Below are 18,913 nucleotides of genomic sequence, written 5' to 3'. Positions count from 1 at the left end.
CCCTTTGTTTGTTTAAGAGGCTTATGGTGCTCAAATTGTGGCGACAGGACAGAACTGTACCATTTATGCATTCACTTCAGTTCAAAAAAAGGTAAAGGTGCTCACCAAAAACAACTCATTACAACAAGTATAATCTATAATCTGTGATTTGTATACAACTATTTTCCTCCCTAGTGTAGTTGATGTTATAGTAAAGACAAATTGTTGTAAATTTTCTTTTTTTTTTATGAATTCTGTGGTTTTCCTTGCTTTATTTGCTCAAGTTCTTTTTGTTGCTTAAAGAATCCCAACTGTATCAAGCATAAAAATGTTGACATTTGAAGTAAAAAAAGGCAACCACGACTAATGTAAAGAAAGCCTAAATTGAGTATGCCTCTAAAATTTGAGATTTAAAGAAAACAGAACATGTATTTCTCAGTACGAGATTGAAATATCAAGCCGGTAGGTGGGTAGAAATACGTGTCGTTGTGTGTTTTATGTGTGTACGACTGCGGCCCCTGAAGCTTTGTGTTCAAGCAGCTCTTCCATCCACCCTTATATCTGTCACATACTCAGAAAGTGTTGCCCCAGACAGTAATGGTGCCCCAACTCTACCTGAGATTTCTCTGGAGGTTTCTCCACCCCCAGGTGGGTAACCCTAATGTCCACCTTCACTTGTTCAGGAATGTATTTCTGCACATCCCACTTACATCACGTGTTTGTGCCGTCACCTCTCTTTCCTTACTTCACTCTGAAAGGCCTGAAACTGCACTTTTCTGGCGTCATCTGACCGAAAGCTTAAAAAAGCTAGCTTAAGTAGTCAGCACACATAAATTTCAGCCCACGTGCACTTGCCCTTGCACATGTTGCAGTTACTAACTTACACTGGTTTCATGTTTGTCATACTGTATGACCGACAATGCATCAAAAGAGGAGGTACACCGAAGGATTAAGCGAGGTGGACTATACTGATCCTGTTTCCAGTAACTTCTAGCAGGCCAATTCAAAGAAGGTAATCAAATTATGCATCGGGGTTAGTATATTCCACCTTCTTAATCATTCTACAGTATAGATGTGAAAAGACCAGATGGACACTATTTGAGACTTGTGGGTAAAATAATCATGACATGTTGGTTTTACCATCATTATCTTAATTAAGAAACATTCTTGGTTTCAGATTATTTGTGTCCCATTGGGGAAAAAAAATACTCTCACTGGCCCTTTATTAGGAACACCTTGCTAGTACCGGGGTGGACCCAATTTTGTCTTAGAAACTGCCTTAATCCTTGGCGGCATAGATTCAACAAAGTACTGGAAATATTCCTCAGAGAGTTTGGTCCATATTGACATGACAACATCACACAGTTTCTGCAGATTTGTTGGCTGAATATCCATGATGCCAGTCTCCCGTTCCACCGCATCCCAAAGGGGATCTATTGGGTTGAGATCTGGTGGCTGTAGAGGCTATTTGAGTCCAGTGGACTCATGTTCAAGAAACCAATCTGCGATGATTCCAGCTTAATGACGAGGTGGAAGTAGCCGTCGGAAGATGGTACACAGTGGTCATAAATGGATGGACATGGTCAGCAACAATACTCAGGGAGACATGCTCAATTGGCACTAAGGGTCCTTAAGTGTGCCAAGAAAATATCCCCTCCAAATCATGTTACGGCCCCAATAGGCACAACGGCCTCAGTATAGGGGGAAGACCAAAAAGGGGGCCATAACATATGAAATCAGACACAGAGAGCATGAGGAACACAGTTTTATTAAAGAAAAGAGGAAACTGTGTCCTGTAAAGAGAAAACATGAAATGATTAGCATGCTGGTACAAATAGAAATGCAAAACAAAGGAATTGGAACCTTGGGAAAACAGAAAATAAGTCAGGGAGACTACTGAACCAGCCACGTTGACCATCGGAGTCAGTAGCCCCCCTGCTAAGGCTGCCTAATTGGATCTAGCTAACAAAAAGAAACAAATCAAGCCCACAAATAAAGACTGCCAACCCCAAAATAAAAGAACAAAACCCAGCAGTGCAAGACTGCTGAGGAAATAAAGTGGGGTAAAGAAAACCAAAGAAACCTCAAAGACCTGCTGCTCCTCAGCCTCCTGCTCTGCCTGCCTCCTCTGGCTTAAATACCTGGCAGGTGCTGATCAAGATCATTAGTTCCACCTGCCAGGTGAGCAGAATTACACATTTGATGCAGAACACCAGCAGCAGCCATAACATATTACACCACCACCTGAACCGTTGACACAAGGCTGACCCTACCATCTGAAAGTCACAGCAGAAATGTAGACTCATCAGACTAGGCAACATTTTTCCAATCTTCTATTGTCCAATTTTGGAGAATCAGTGCAAATTGTAGCTTCAGTTTCCTGTTCTTAGTTGACAGGAGAGATACCCAATGTGGTCTTATGACGCCTCAAGGTTGTTGTTGGCTTGGAGATACTCTTCTGTACTCTGTGAACATTTTCCCCTGACCTCTGGCATCAACAAGGCATTTCAACCAACAGCAGAGCCGCTAAATGGATACGTTTTCTTTTTCGGACCATTCTCTGTAACCCCTAGAGATGGTTGTGCATAAAAATCCCAATAGATCAGCAGTTAGATCACCTTATTTCCCCATTCTGATGCTCGGTTTGGACTGCAGCAGATCTTTACCATGTCTGCATGCCTAAATGCATTGAGTTGCTGCCATGTGATTGGCTGATGTTGATGAGCAGTTGGACAGGTGTGCCTAATAAAGTGGTCGGTGAGCATATCTTTTTTACTTGTTAGTTTCTACCCCTAACATAAATAAAAATAGCTAAAATATGCAGTATGGTATCTGGTCGTTAACTATCTATACTTACCTCATCTGAGCAAAGCATTGTCTTGAAAGGCTGCCAGAGTTTGTGCTTAATGCTTGCTGCTCCAGCCTGGCACTTTGTCTGCTATACAGAGGCAGTAACAGAGGGGAAAGAGCCATTAGAGACTGATGGGAAGAAACCAGAGTCCACAGAGCCTGAGCCATCACAAGCAGTGGTGGCTCAGAAGCTCAACACCGCTGATAGTTCTTCAAACCAACAAGAACCTAGTGGTGTTGGGGTCAAAGAGCATGCAGAATCCACGGACTCTGTTGTTAAGGATGAGGGCACTAGCTCTCCTGCTCCAAATGGTAAGTATGATTCTTTAATATAAATAAATCCCATGTCTCGGTGAACATGCATGATTTTACCCTCTTGCTCCTCAGATGAAACACTTCTAAAACGTTGAACGAGTGTCCCATACAGCATCTAACTTATGAAAGTACTCCCAAAATGAAGTTAATATTTTCTGAAAAGAATGCTATGGACGTTATTCACGTTGAGTGCACCAATGGCTTTTAGCTAAGCTCCTAGATCAGTTATGGTATTTACCAAAAAACAGAAATGAAAGCACTGTGCAAAGGTTTCAAACTATTCTTCCAATTCTGTGGTCCACACAGAGTTTGTAGTCTGTTTGAATGTCCAAATGTACCATGCTCCTCTGTCTGCTTGTGCTTCTCAGGCTGAGAACCTTGGGAGACTTTGACCGCAGCCCAGACCTGAATGTGTGACTGAAACTAAGAACTTTGCTTTGCATGTGGTCAGTGGGCTGCTGGTTTGTGTCACCTTGGCCTGCAAATAATGGACTTTTGGAGTTCTTTGATAAGTTGGTCTGTTTTTCAATAACAACTTTATTGCAGATGATAATCCTGCTTCCCCATCCCCAACACCCCAAACAGGTTGGTATCCACAGTGGTCCATGCTTCCTCTCATCATTAATGTGAGGAGGAAAATCTCAAAGCACTTACTTTTATACAATTAACTACAATTTTTTTTTTTAAATGTTAATTAATTAATTACAGGTTACATTTATTCTTCTTCTGTTTAGAAGAACGCGATTTCAATTAGAAAATGTACTGGCAATTGGTGCAAGTGGCAAATATCCAAAGTTTTGATATTTTTTAGTAGAAGTTGTGAGTATTTGTATGCATGAGTTTGTAATAACATTCACATTTTTACATGAAAATCAACTTTATAACCTAAATAAATATAAAGTTGTATGTGGCAGTGGTTGTTTGCATGCAAAGCAAATAAACCAACTATACACATGCTTTATTTCTATGATAATTACACAATAACACAAAAGTTATTTTTTTGTTTGTTTCTGTGTCTTTGTACCTCTTGACCTTTAAAATCAACTCCTCTCTCTCTCTCTCTCTATATATATATATTTAGTGTTGTTCATTGTGCAAAAAACCCACAAATGTATCACAGTGTGAGACATGAATATGTAGACTTTTTTTTATTTTAAATTATCTCAAATTCTAATAAATTCAAAGATTAGAAATTGTGCTGTCACCTAACCCACAGCCACAGATTGATATTACAAAAAAATACTTTAGCTAAGAGTTTTATTTGTTTGAACATTTTTTATGTATTTATGACAGGAAGTTGGCCAAGAATCATCTGTTTGAGGAGCCAGAAAGTGGTGGTGGGCTTCAAGAAGAGCATTTTTTCATACCTTTGTTTAATATGTTACCTACTCTACTCTGTTGTTTTTACAATCTGTTATTTATTTATTAGTTACTTCAAAAGATGTTTACTTTATGTATTAAAATAGTAAAATGACCTGGATATAGTTTAATTTAGAGCCGGTCCCACTGGCTTTCACGGCCATAACATGGCGGAAGCGCGGAAAAAAATTGATCCCCGTGATACAGACGCTGTTGGCAAGTGGACTGGTAGTGCAACGGCCGAGTTGTATCCGCGGAATAGATGCCTACAAAATTTGGCCGCTGTTACACATGGAAAGAATTTTTGAACTGCACAAAAACTTAGACCGCGGGTGACAGCATGTGGTACAGCCATGGAGCCAATGCCGGCACACGCACTTGGATTCCGCGCTCGTGCACGGCTGTAGCAAGGCCATTTCCCTGGCCAGTCTGCGTTTGTACCATTGCTTGCAGCGTCTGAGCGTGGGAGGACGCGCTTACACGTGATTGAGCAGTGCTCTGGCAGTGGAATGGACTCCAGCGTCTGTATCACTGCTACTCCATTAACACACACATAAAGTTAGCGCGTCTAAGTGCGTGTGGTAGATTTTCCAAATTTTTTACCTGTGATATGGCCGTCAAATCCTGTGGGATCGGGCCTTCAGGGATAAATGGAGCCATTTCTTTATCGCTTTTCAAAACTGAAGACAGATATCTAAATAATGGTCAGTTGTTTGCCAGTCGAAAGTCTTTTTTCATGCCAACTGTTTTCTTTCCTCAGAGGATGGCTGTCCAACCAAGAAACTCTCAATTGACTTGCCTAGTAAGGAGCATTGTTTCCTCTCATCAAACTAATACAACAGTTAGAATTATGGCATAATTACTAAATGCAAGTTACATTTACAACAAATGTTCAACTTGAGATATTCTGTTAAAAATGTAGATGTAATTAAAGTTATATAAAGAAAAATTGGTAAAATATTAGCATAAACAGACTCCCTCTTAAACAATTGCTGTAATTTCATGCTTTTTCTTTATTTCGTTTTCTATATTTAAAAAAAATTTGTGTGTAAACAATTTTTCGTTTTGATCATTTTCTTTTTTAAAGAGCAGCATAAATGAATGTCATGGTTATTTTTTATGACGTTAAAATTCCTTACATCATTGCTTTCATGCTCCTTTGTTTCACATTGTGTGCTTGAATTAGTAGACTTTACAGGATTATTCCTAATATATGCTGTATATTTCTTTAATTTTTGTTTGTTTAGATGACAGTGATCCTGTGTCTTCCACGGGGAGGAAAGACTCAGGTAACAAGACTATAAGGGTATCAATAGTTCTAACAGAGAAAGTGACGCACCTCATCTGCATCATAAAAGCTGCGGTAGTCTTTTTATTTCATTATTTAAAAAAAGAAAAACTCTTGTTATTGAGTAATACGCCAGCATTTTAATGAATGTATTACAAAGCATGATCAGAAGTGTTTTTGATAAGGATAGACTGGTAACGCACATCCTTCAGCCGTAGGGGTAGCAGTCTCTAACCCCCGCGAATAAGAGGGCAATACTGAATTCAAAGCGTTATTTGTCAATATTTGATTTGATAGAAAAGGGCGACTTTGATATAATTTATATAAAAATTGTTCATCTTTTTATATCGATGCTGACAATTATGCGTTTACCTTTTCTGTTTTACATTTTCTATGGTACAAAAAGTTGATATTCTTCTGCTGTATAAAGTTTACTTCTTTTGAAATATGATTGTAGTGGTATAAATTATTTCTAAAGCAAAGAGAAAGGTGGATTTCAGAGCAGTAGAAGAGAACCCTAAGTCGTCGATGTGTCTCTGTTTACTGACCAGTGTGGTCTCTGGGAGAGGGACAGCCCCCAGAGGACGTGGACAAGCCAGTCGACAATCCACCACTGTCCACACTGCTGATAGAGAGCCCCCAGAGTGGAACTGTTGCTGTGGGTGAGTGACAGAACCTGCTGTAATTTGCTGCTTTTTGTGGATTTGTGAAGATAGATGGAGGATGAGGACAGGAAGGTCAGGTAAAAGGAAAAACTGTGGTTTTGCTGATTTTACAGGTTCTTAAGACATTTTTCACATGATGAAGGACATATATATATATATATATATATATATATATATACACATATGTATATATATATACATACACACATATATAAGTAGTGCTGGGCGATATGGCGGTACATATTGTGTGGGGTATAAAAAAAAGTGTCTATCGGACTCGGGGGTTAAACCACCAAATGGTTCCTGAACGCGGCTGTGTCTGCAGCTCACCGCTACCCCAGGGGATGGGTCAAATGCGGAGAACAAATTTCCCACACCTGGGTGCGTAACAAATAGTGGGACTCTAACTTTAGTGATACCTTATTTTTCTCTCCATAGGTGGTGACATTACCTTTGTGGCTAAGGTAGAAGCTAAGGACCTTCTCCGTAAACCGACTGTCAAGTGGTTTAAAGGGAAATGGATGGATCTGGCCAGCAAAACTGGGAAGCACTTGCAACTTAAAGAGAGCTTTGAGCGAGTGACCAAGGTAAATCGATAGAATTTATTTGTAAGATACCAGTCTACAACCATGGCAAGAACAGAACCACTCCTCCACAGATCCACACTTTTGAGATGCACATCATCAAAGCCAAGGAAAACTATGCCGGAAACTACAGGTGCGAGGTGACCTACAAGGACAAGTTTGACAGCTGTTCCTTTGACTTGGAGATTAAAGGTTTGTCACAATAACTGTGTAATACACAACAAAAAAATGTTCTTTCATTGTGTAAGATTTGCGTTTGTTGTTTTACAGAAGAAGAAAAGGGTCAACATAACATAGACATTCGCTCAGCTTTTAAGAGAAGGTAATAAAGCGAGTAACAACAAGCATCAATGAAAATTCAAAATTCTGCTGTAATAAAAAAAAAACAGAAAAAGCTAAAATTATTTCCTTAAACAGATGAAGCATCTTTTCCTGTGGCGAAACAAGGAAATCAAGAAATTCATATGAAAATATTGAAGGATATACAAGTCTTACAATAGTTATAATACTTTCATTAACCTTTTCTTTTTAAATAATGACGAATCAACCACCTAATTTAATGTGAAAAGGCCAACTCTTGCACTTTAAATATCTAAATAAACAATGTAAAGCAATGCAAAGCATCCCAGTCCCATCACATTGGCACAATGTTCAGAAATGTTGCTTCAACAATACAGGAACATTGTGGAAATAATAGATGGGATAGCTCTTGATGTGTGTTACACAAACTACTTTGTTGCAAAGTAAATCTGGGGAAAAAAAAAGTTTTTTGTGTAATCACAAATCGAGACTTAGCTTGAGCTATTGATCGATTGACATCTGAGCTTTTTGCTTTGTGCTGCTCTGACAGCATTGTTTTTTTAGTGCCTGTGACTGATGAAACTCTGATTGAATCTTCATTAATCTCTCCTTGTTAACAACAGCAGTGAAGGACAAGAAGATGCAGGGGAACTTGACTTTAGTGGTCTCCTTAAACATAGGTGAGAATCCCATCTCGAGCCTGGCTGGACTTCTTTGCTTTGCACTATTTTTTACACCCCTTTCATGGATGTTCTTTTTTCATTTTCTTTACCCTTTACTTTTAATACTGTTTTTATCCTACTGTATAAGTGACGAGAACACCTCATCAGATAATTCTTAGTGTTTATTGGGTTTTCAAAGTGCGACATAAAAGTTGCAATAATTTTTAAAATAGCTGTAAGTCATTTCATGCATATAGTTATACAAATACATCCTATAAAAAACATTAAATAGGGCTTTAATCTTGTTATTTTTAACGTTTACATAATTTTTTACTAGAAGCAGACTATTTGACATGAGATGTGGCGCATTGTCATGGTAACGTCTACAGAACCTGCCACTTGCTCTGATGTATGAGACGCACTAAACATCATGTGATATATACCAACATTTCAAAGGGAAAGTTCACCTCTTAGCGCTTTTGTTATTGCCCAGACGATGAAACTTTGTCCCAAAGAAACAACTGATCATTAAATGTTTATCGACAATTTCTTTCACTAATTAAGAATAAAATTATTTATAGACGTGATCTGTTTTTCTGGTTACTAACTGGAGTTTAGTGCAATAATATGGAATATCCGAGCTTTGTGACCAGAACTTTTTTCGTCTGGTCCAACAAAAAAAGAATACAAATATAACCAATATAAACTAAGTTTAGCCCAAATTACTAAAGATGTTTATACAAATATACACCTTGTGTCTCAGAAGACGTAATATGTTCAACACTAGAGGCCTTCAGCTCTTATCTGTTTGATAGGACATGTTTAAAAAAAAAAATCGTGACTTTTTTTTAAGTAGACTATTATCAGTTTTTAACCAATCATAAAAGATTATTCACCATTCCATGGTATAAAATAAAAAAACAAGATAGTTTTTAGAGGTGGAATGTATGCAGGTATTTATTAGCTCTAAGTAAAACTAATTATATTTATTACAGGTAGCATCTAGACATAAATATATCACTTTATCTTAATAATTCATATCAAAGAAGTACAGTAATACTTTGCATGAATAGGGTTTTTTTCACATTTGTATTACTTCTTTACAAAGTCAGTTTTAAAATTACTTTTAACATTACACCTTTAAGCAAGAAGAAAGATTGTTGAACAGGTTGACTGTGTTTCAGTTTTTCCAGTAAAATTGACCTCATAATTGTTTTTCTGACAATGGTTATAATGAGGGAGAGGACGTTTTTTGAAATACGTGTGTCACAGTTTGAAAACCCATTGTTTGATAGCAAAGTGACCATAGCAGTTCAAAATGTAACCTTTGATCGTGTGTCAAGATTCACAACAGGAAGTGTTGGATAGAATACAGCAAGTCAGTGACTCTGTTCGCCAGCGAAATTACACATTTATTTTGGGCTTGTCTGTTTTTCTCCCCTACATATTCAGAAATCAAAGGTTAGTAAAGAGAAACCCCTTAAAATTATAACGAATAAACCTTGTAGCAGGTGAGTACTGTGAATCCTGCAGAGTCCCCAGCATGATGTGTAGCTCTAGGTACTGGTCGCGCAAGAGTGTTGGCCTACTGTAGTACGGTAACACTTCATTTGAAGGCAGCATTCTTAATCGCTCAGTCAGCAGTCAGTAACGATGGAAATGGCCGCTGCATGAAGCAGCGGGCGTCATTTTGGATCATTACTGATGAGCTGGTTGGCCAAAGAGAAATGATGCCATAAAATAGTGTTATCACTACGTTGTCATTTATTATTTCTTAAGGACTATATACCGCTGTGTTTATTTCAGCCTTTTTCATAACGGACTGAAAATAAACAGGAACAACAGAAGGGAATACTGATTTATGTAAATTACCTTCAACCCTATGGACATTTTGTTAAAATGTCTAAGGTACCAAAGACTAACAGACTGCTCTTTATTTTGCTAATCATGTTTAGGACACAGTAGATACATATTAACCTGAAGATCAGTTAACTAACATCCCCAATAGACTATTGCATCTTTATTGCATCATAGCACCTCTGAAGTGATCACTCAAACCAACAACAAACAAAGGGATGGGCCAGCTCAAAAAAAACTACCTTACTGTGCTTAAATAAATTGCTTTGTTGCAGGGTTCTTCTAATTTTGTGCATGCTGCACATAAATATGTTCGTATGCAAAGAAATTAAATGATGAGCTAGCATAACTAGAGAAAATGTTTTATTTTTGGCTTCTTCTTGTTTGCTGCTTAAATCCAGATAAAATACAGACACAAATATCATATTCAATCCTTTCTGATAAAAAATATTTATATTAATTTCTTAACCCTTAAACAACAGAACTCTAGTGTTTTATGCTCTTTGATTTACTGTAATTTTTTAATTGTTAACACGATCAACGTAATTCCAGTAGATTCTCCTGGATTCCAGATTTCTCTAGAATTACGTTGATCGTGTTAACGGTTCAAAGGTTACAGTAAATTTAAGATTTTGTGTTTTACGCGTCATGGGCGATCCCTCAGGTGTTAAAGGGTTAATATTTCCTTTAGCATTAAAACTTTTAAAAACATATTTATTGGATTTTTATTTAAAGTGAGTCTAAATAAGGCCAATTATATTTTTCATAATAAATTAAAATACTTGAAAGTAATACTCTTACATTTTAGCTATTCCTGTTTAAGTAGTACCTATTGTTTTACTTAGATATAAAATAAATAAATAAAATAGGAATATGCTAAAAGAAAGACTTAAGAAAACTTAAAATTGTTTAAGATTTGCAAGTTTTAGTAAAAATGTTAAATAAGACCAATGTAAAGTAAAACTTCCTATAAACTGATTAGCAAGTCCTCAGTATTATGTTCAATATAGAAAAATAGAGGTAAGACGAACAGATATTTAAAGTTTTCTTTTGTTGTTGCACTCTGTCCTAAAATGTCAGTATGCTATAAGCACAGCAATTGTTGAACAAACATTACATAAGCAATTAACAACCCCCTTCAAGAGCAGTAAAATGCTTGGATATACCCTTGTCCTATCTTATAGGGTCTAGATGACCCCAGCCTTACATTGACATGTTATCTGTCCCATGACAAATGTGGATGAAGGACGACAGGATTTCATGTCTGCCACAGACAAAAACCCAAAAATCCTTAAAAAATAAAAGCTCAGTCTTGTGGGGTCCAGATGACCCCACTCCCAACGTCGAGCAATACACAAGGTTTGCAATATCTTAAAATTATTTTCTCAATTCAAATTATTGAAAAAATGTTCTAAACTGCCACAACAGTCATATGTGCCTGTAAAAGAAGAGGAAATAAAATCAGTGGGGCATCAATAGCTTCTGCTTCCTACAACATATTCTGAACAGGTATACATTTTCATAAAATATGCCTAACAAACTAGCAATGTTTTGACTTTACGTTAATGATATTTTACTGTACATTTTATAACAAACGAAGGTAATATTCAGAATTCATTTGTGTGACTATAAAAGTACAGATCCATGACAAAAATTGAGTTAACTTAACCAAGTATCTAAAAAAGCTATTTTCAGTGATATTATAGTTCTGCTACCAGATCGCTATTAACATGTGCATTCAGAGCTTATGTCGACACAGGTACTGTACATGCCCATCCCTTTGTGTGACATGTCCTGAGGAATACTTACAATAAGAATTTAGAATGTAGGGCAGTTTGACCTACCTGCATAGCTAGCGTTAGATAAGGTTAGACGTCCTGGTCTTACAAGGGCTTCTGAACCAATTCGCAGTTCCTCAGAACACGTTGCGAGCAACAGCATAAGACTCATGTCCTCACATCTTACTTCGTATCCGGCACTACTAGGGAGCACAAACAGCAGGACGACACTCCAGAGGTGGACGTTTGGGAAATCCTGAAAAACGCCCGGCCAGATGAATACGAAAAGATTGCCTTTACATATGGCATCACAGACTTAAGGGGTCTTTTGAAGAGGTTGAAAAAGGCCCCAAAAGAGGAAAAGAAGAGCGCAGGTAGTATAGTAAACCTATTTTTTAAAGTTTGTCTGAAAACAGGTGAGATTTAATTCTTACCATTGTGATTACAAGCTTTTGCAAAGAGGTTGGACCCAACATACCAGGTGGACAAAGGTGGGAAGATTCGCTTGGTGGTTGAACTGGCCGACCCCACGGTTGATTTAAAGTGGTACAAGAACGGACAAGAAATCCGACCCACGCCCAAGTATGTAACAACATTTAACAGTTATTCTTCATGCATTGCTGCACAAAGAGAAAAGCATTTTCCTAGAATAAAAATGCATTTCATTTGTGGCAGTACACTTTGTAAATCAGATCTCTAGTGTTTATGTTCCATGTAAAGGAACTTTTCTCCTTTTATGGGACCAATGCAGTCCATGCTACTTTGAACCATTAACAGCTGAAGCCCAGAAGGCAAGAACGTAATGACTCTACTTTGGGCTTCAGCACACATCATGAACATGCAAATTTGCAGCAAAAAGTCCCAAAGGTACAGCGGTGAAAATTAATAGAAATCCCATGATCCTTTTAAAAACACGTTTAAGCTTTTGCTAAGAAATAAATAGGTATCGCAGCTGAAAGGACACAATAGTTAGAACCCTTTTTGGTACTATTTCTAAATTACTGTAGAAGAAATATACATTTTTATACTGGCCAAAGTAAAACAGCGGCCATTAGTAATACAAAGATGATGTAAAGGCCGTTTAAAAAAAATACTATGACATATCATAGAATATCGAAAAGTAACAAAAACAAGATTATTAAGGTCCATTTGGGTTAAACGACAAATTCATTACATAAGGGAGTCAAGTGTCCTATTTTTAGAGCCAAGCAAATCACATCTTTGGTTATGATTGACATATCAATCAATCAATCAATCAAGATACTTTATTAATCCCCTGGGGGGAAATTCATTAAATATCATTCATTAAATATCATGGAGGTAATCTTAGTGTTGTTTTTGTATTACTTACCTTTTCTTTTAGTCTTATTTAAATAATTCAATGATTGATAGACCTTTATAAAGTGAAAAGGTTCGATGGGATTTTATTTTTTTCCCAAAAAAATGGTACGTTTGGGTGCAGATGTTTTATATGATTGCAGCTATCTTTGATTGCCATTAACTGTTGTACATGTCCTTCTCTATACAGGAAAAAGGTGGTATCTCCTTCACAGGTCTTTAACCAAGACTGGCTTTGGAACAGTAAAAAATAAAAAAAATAAAAAGATTTTATATTTTAAATTCAGGACCAGAATAACTTAAAGCTTTTAGAAAACTAAAAGGACCGTATGTTTAAATGTAATACATAAAGATTCCAGTCGCAGTTTTGCTCTTAAACCTTGTAAAATCTTGCTCTTTTAATCAGTGGCATAATTTATCAACAAAATAGGAATTATGTAGCATATATTTCGATATATACATCAACATTGGAATATTTATTAATATTTTAAACCTGTTAACCACTATTCTTTACTGTTGTATGAAAAATGCTTTGTAAAAAAAAGTTTGATTTGATCTCTAGACGAAAAGATGATTTTAATTTGATTGGGACTTTAAAAGGAACAAGGGCTCTCGCTAGAACAAATCTTTTTCACTGCTTAAAAAAATAAGCTATTGTATTTTTCAAAATATAAATTGCTTTTTTTTTTCTTTTTTGCCTAGTTTAGCCAGGGCTGTGACATACTCAGATGCGAGCATGGCAGAGTTGCTTAAAAGCAACAAAGAGGATCAATAATTCATTGGAATCAGGGATCTGAAGTGATATAAAGAGCTTAGTTGACTTGTTAGCATCTTCTTTATTCTATGGGTATCTTAATAATTGTTTATACTTTGGACTAATTTACTAGGCATTTATTCAAATCCTCCATTGTTTAATTAAGTTAAATACAGTTGCAGTGGTGAGAACGGCATTTACTGTATTGCTGGTACCTAATCCCTTTGCCAATCATGATAAATTTTTGGATTCTTATTAAATAATTTATTCTCAAAAGTGTGACGTATACTCCAGTATGACTTAAACATTTATTATGAATTTTTTGGCTGCCGTGACCTATAATCCAGAGCAATTTTTAGTGCAAAAATATGGTATATAAACTAGTTGAATATTAGCATCAAATGATTGTTTTGCTTCAATTACTAATGCCAAATTCTAGATGGATTTATCAAAGACCCGCTGTGATTTTTAAAAAATATTTGACAAAATCTTTTACAAAATAAACAACAAAAATTAAAATATTTTAAAATGATTACGTTTTGGAGATGTAAACTTAATAGAAATGTGCCTCAATTTTGAAAGAACTGCTGAAGCTGTTGGCCAAAGCCATCTAACGTTAAAGCCATCTGGGAGGATATTGCTATTTTCTGGTTTTGATCTCCACTGTAATTTTATCCAATGTTCTCTCGTTGTTAAGATTTTCCTGTAACTCTTCCTTTCTGTATGGCTCTTTACTGTAACACCCATCCACATGTTCTTCCCCTCTTGGCATGATGTCTCTCTGTCTACTTGTCTGTCTGTCATTTCGTGATGCACCGTCCTGAATGCAATAATTACTTCCTGTGCTCCGGCCCCTTTCTGGCTCTACTCCTGTTTAGCCAAAGGAAGTAAGTCCATCCATCAGGGTAACTTCCCCTTCTTCTTCATGCTGATTTAATTCTGCTGTGTGCACTTTCACTTTGGTTTTTTGAAGCCAAAGTTAAAACATGTCCAGAAAATGTTTAAAATTACATAATTTCAATTAAAAACAACATTTTATAAACAAGAACGCATTCAAATGTTATAATAATCACCCTATAACTCTCATTTAGGTACATATTTGAACATAAAGGGACACAGAGGATTATGGTGATCAACAACTGCTCAAGCAATGATGATGCAGCGTATTCAGTGGTTGCAGGAGAAGAAAAATGCACGACAGAGTTGTTTGTCAAAGGTAAATTACCCAACTTTTCTATCGTTTTGTAGCCACTTGAAAAAATCTTTTGTATTCAGTCAACTGTGGCTTCACAGAGTTGCCGATCACAATTGTGAAGGGGATTGAACCCGTAAAGACCACAGTGAATGAGAGGATTGAGCTGGAATGTGAGGTGTCTGAGGAAGGCGCTCACATCAAATGGTAAATTAAGCCTTTAAAAAACATAGTTTTGTTATTTTAAAACCCTCCTAAATGATATATATTATATATAACAATAACTTTTTATTATGAACTGCTATGAATAATCCTACATTATAATCGTTATTTCTAATGGTAAGTGAATGGTTAAAATACAGTGACTAATAATGACTTAAAAATGTTCCTTTAGGTTGAAGAACGGTGTTGAGGTCCCAACAGGAGTGCGGTCCAGATACCGGGTTAAGAGTGAAGGAACCAAACACTATTTGGTGATTGATGATGCCTCCAGAGAAGACACAGGGACGTATTCTGTAATGGCCACCGGGGGCGTGTCAGAGGCTCATGTTCAAGTTGAATGTAAGAAGTTTTCTGCTTTTTATAATAGTATTTTTTAGCATTAGTTTCTGTATGTGTTAAGTGTTTTGTCTTTTTCTACTGATTTAGTGAAACCACTTAAGGTGTACCAGGACTTGCAGGATATAACAGTGAAGCTTGGACAACCCCTTAAGCTACACTGTGAGATCTACCCGGGAAATGTCCCTGGCCGTTGGTACAGGAATGGACAGCTCATCCAGCCCAGCGATCGCATTAATATCATACACAGAGCCAAGTAAGGAACAACTCGTTGATGATACATTGCTATTATGCTAAGAATAAGTAACTTTGTTCCTGTTTTTTAGGGTTCACCGACTGGAAATTGAAACCAGTTCACTTCACGATGCAGGAGATTACACGTTTGTACCAGAGGGGTACTCACAGAGTCTATCTGCCAAAGTTCACATCATTGGTACGAAATGAAAACATTTCAAGATTCATTTCTTTATGCTTGCTGGTGTTCAATACATTTTTTTGGGGCTTCAGACCCTCCAAAAGTACATTTGGAAAGCTTGAACCTACCAGACAACACAGTTACGGTCGTGGCAGGAAACAAACTTCGCTTAGAGGTTCCCATCAGTGGAGAGCCAGCACCCAGAGTGGTGTGGATGAAGGGAGAAAGGGTGAGCTTTCATTTCATCTCATTTTCTGTAACAACACTGCATTTACTGTAATTATCATTAGTCTTTTAATTATACAGTAAATAGCTAAATAAAAAACAAGTAGCAAGAAGTCGCCTGAAAAAAGCAAAAAACATAAATATCATGTTTGTTTTGTTCCAGGTCATTCTTGACTCGGGCCATCGTGTCCGAGCTGAAACATATGGCGACCAGACGAGCCTCACGATTGAGGTCACTGAGCGTGAGGACACGGGCAACTACAAAATGGTTTTGCAGAACGAGGCCGGTGAGGCTACAGCCAGTGTCAAAATCAAGGTTGTCGGTAAGAAAAAAAAGAGAAAGATATCCAAAATTCCCCCCAACAGACTTTGAAGTTAAACAAAACGTGTTGCTTGCAGACATTCCTGATCCTCCGGATGCACCCTTGGTACCAGAGGTGGGAGGTGATTGGTGTTCCATGACTTGGGAACCACCAAAATACGATGGAGGTTCACCAATATTAGGTAAGCAATGCATCCTGCTTGTTACCAATACTTAATAGCATGTCCTGGTGTTAAATAACAAGCTTTGTGGGAATTCCCTAAAGGATATTTCATTGAGAGAAAAAAGAAACAGAGCTCCAGATGGATGAGACTGAACTTTGACCTGATCAAAGAAACTTCGTTTGAACCCAAAAAAATGATTGAAGGAGTGCCATATGAAGTGCGAATCTTTGCCGTCAATGCCATTGGAGTATCTAAACCCAGTGAGCCATCCAAAGCTTTTACTCCTCTTGGTGAGTGACCCTTGTGTCTCATCAATGTAAACATTGACCTCGGGGATTCTAGTGCCAACGTGGTGTCCAGGAAAGATTAATACGCCCTTACATAAGGTGAATGTTTACCCAGCGATCCTTTCATAACAATGGATAAACGATCAGAGTGCTTGAATGAAAAAACATGTGAGACCTGCCCTTGGGTACCGCAGCAACACAGTTCCCAAGCATTCTGACTGACCTCCACTGGACACACAAAAGCTTTTGAAGATATTACATACGTCTTTATAACGGCAGCCAGATCAGCTGAGGATTAGAGGTTTAGGAGATCAGACCTGTCAGAGAGTTCTAGAGGAGTTAAATATGATTCAGGGCACAAGAATAGACAGCAAAGGGAGGGACTGATGAGATCAGACATGGAGACTAAAAGCATACCACTCAGAGAAACAGACACACATGTGCATGACAGCAAAAAAGAGATTATTCTAATCCATGCCCATTGTTGGAAATAGATGTTGCAACAATGACCTGACCTCAAAAGATTTATCTCACTTTAGCTGTGACCAGTGAGCCAACAATGCTGGTGGTGGACGATGTCACAGACAACACAGTGACCGTAAAGTGGCGCCCGCCTGAAACCATAGGAGCCGCTGGATTGGATGGATATTTGGTGGAGTATTGCATTGAAGGAAGTGAGTCCAACTGAACTTTATATCGAATAAATAACATCTACATTAGCATTTTAAGTGTAAAAGTCTTGGATATCTATCATTCTTTATAATTTGATCAAAAGTGGGAATTTATTTCCTTCCCGGAATTTTGTGAGTTTTTGTATTGACTTCAGAAAATTTAAAATTAGTTATTAGCAGTTTTTGCGCAAAGTCAATACTAATTCATACAATGCATGTGTCTGCTTTATCAGTTAGTAAAACAGAGAAATGTAAATTAAAATGTAAAAAAATTTGAAAATTTTGGAATCAAAACTATATTTTTGATCAAATCTGTAAAATCTTTTTTATTTAAACATTTTTGTCTTTATGATTTTTTTTAATATGTGTTCCTTAAATAATTGAAAACTAGGAAATTGGATTAAAAATGATATAAAAAAGATATTTTGATGTCTGTCTCAATGCACTTAAGTAATTTTTCATCCAATTTTTGCCCTTATTCCACACAGGCAATGACTGGAAAGTTTCCAACAAAGAACTAACAGAGAAAACCAAGTACACCATTACAGGACTAACTCCGGAGAGTAAAATTTTAGTTCGAGTCAGAGCCATCAATAAAGCTGGAGCCAGTCCTCCACGGACTCTGCAACATGCAGTGCTGGTCAAGGAGGTTGTTGGTAAGCCTAATTATGGGTTTCATTTTTTTGTTTTTTAATCCTTTGTTTCATGTAATTTGCAAGCTAAGCACAAGGTGGACAACAAGATAGCAAGGGAGATTTATAAATATGTAAGGTAGTGGTATGGTCATTTCACAGAACCACCCAAGATCCGGGTACCAAGACACCTGAAACAAACATACACTCGCAAAGTTGGAGAAGCAGTCAACCTGGTGGTTCCTTTCCAGGTAAATTCCTCCTTCCAACAGAAAGAAAAAAATCTCTAAGCGCGTATTTTACTCACGTTGCTCCATTTGTATAAAGGGCAAACCGAGGCCCAAGGTCACTTGGATGAAAGAAGGCCAAGCCATTGAACCTTCGCATGTTAGCATTCGCAACACAGACTGTGACAGCATCATCTTCATTCGTAAAGCAGAGCGGACTCATTCTGGGAAGTATGACATGACAGTGCAAGTGGAAAATCATGTGGACTCAGCCATTATTGACATACAGATTGTAGGTAAGTGAACCCACAAAGGCAATAACATTTTTTAAATAAAACAAATGAATTGGTTGAGTCTGAATTCCCTCCATAACTACTAAAAAACTATATAGTGCAGAACTAAATAGTGCTCTGGATTTTTAAAGTAATTCGGTCACGATGCTCACTATTTTTCTTTTGTTTTTCTAAACACCGGATATGATGTCACTGATT

General features: G+C 37.2%; 1 protein-coding gene across 9 annotated transcripts in view; it reads left to right on the top strand.

Moving 5' to 3' along the window:
• mybpc1 (myosin binding protein C1) overlaps window positions 1-18,913 on the top strand; it is a 33,331-nt gene that overhangs the window by 6,728 nt on the left and 7,690 nt on the right. The window contains exons 3-28 of one of the 9 annotated variants that reach the window (XM_036210317.1): window positions 556-627; window positions 3,691-3,729; window positions 5,264-5,305; window positions 5,751-5,792; window positions 6,343-6,453; window positions 6,895-7,043; window positions 7,115-7,232; window positions 7,311-7,362; window positions 7,964-8,020; window positions 9,455-9,463; window positions 11,845-12,011; window positions 12,087-12,219; window positions 14,608-14,616; window positions 14,821-14,945; window positions 15,023-15,128; window positions 15,316-15,482; window positions 15,570-15,735; window positions 15,806-15,912; window positions 15,987-16,123; window positions 16,283-16,442; window positions 16,519-16,623; window positions 16,707-16,895; window positions 17,432-17,566; window positions 18,052-18,219; window positions 18,358-18,446; window positions 18,523-18,718. In XM_036210317.1, coding sequence (XP_036066210.1) covers window positions 556-627; window positions 3,691-3,729; window positions 5,264-5,305; window positions 5,751-5,792; window positions 6,343-6,453; window positions 6,895-7,043; window positions 7,115-7,232; window positions 7,311-7,362; window positions 7,964-8,020; window positions 9,455-9,463; window positions 11,845-12,011; window positions 12,087-12,219; window positions 14,608-14,616; window positions 14,821-14,945; window positions 15,023-15,128; window positions 15,316-15,482; window positions 15,570-15,735; window positions 15,806-15,912; window positions 15,987-16,123; window positions 16,283-16,442; window positions 16,519-16,623; window positions 16,707-16,895; window positions 17,432-17,566; window positions 18,052-18,219; window positions 18,358-18,446; window positions 18,523-18,718 — 2,850 coding nt within the window. Of the gene's footprint in view, window positions 1-435; window positions 628-2,925; window positions 3,142-3,690; window positions 3,730-5,263; window positions 5,306-5,750; window positions 5,793-6,342; window positions 6,454-6,894; window positions 7,044-7,114; window positions 7,233-7,310; window positions 7,363-7,963; window positions 8,021-9,454; window positions 9,464-11,844; window positions 12,012-12,086; window positions 12,220-14,607; window positions 14,617-14,820; window positions 14,946-15,022; window positions 15,129-15,315; window positions 15,483-15,569; window positions 15,736-15,805; window positions 15,913-15,986; window positions 16,124-16,282; window positions 16,443-16,518; window positions 16,624-16,706; window positions 16,896-17,431; window positions 17,567-18,051; window positions 18,220-18,357; window positions 18,447-18,522; window positions 18,719-18,913 lie in introns of those variants that run through there. The other 8 variants (XM_036210316.1, XM_024291545.2, XM_036210319.1 and 5 more) reach the window with 8 other exon arrangements.

Source organism: Oryzias melastigma, linkage group LG23 (genome assembly GCF_002922805.2).
Source record: "Oryzias melastigma strain HK-1 linkage group LG23, ASM292280v2, whole genome shotgun sequence".
Classification (NCBI taxonomy): domain Eukaryota; kingdom Metazoa; phylum Chordata; class Actinopteri; order Beloniformes; family Adrianichthyidae; genus Oryzias; species Oryzias melastigma.
Note: the sequence above shows the minus strand (reverse complement) of the source record. Positions and strands in the feature narration are given on the sequence as shown.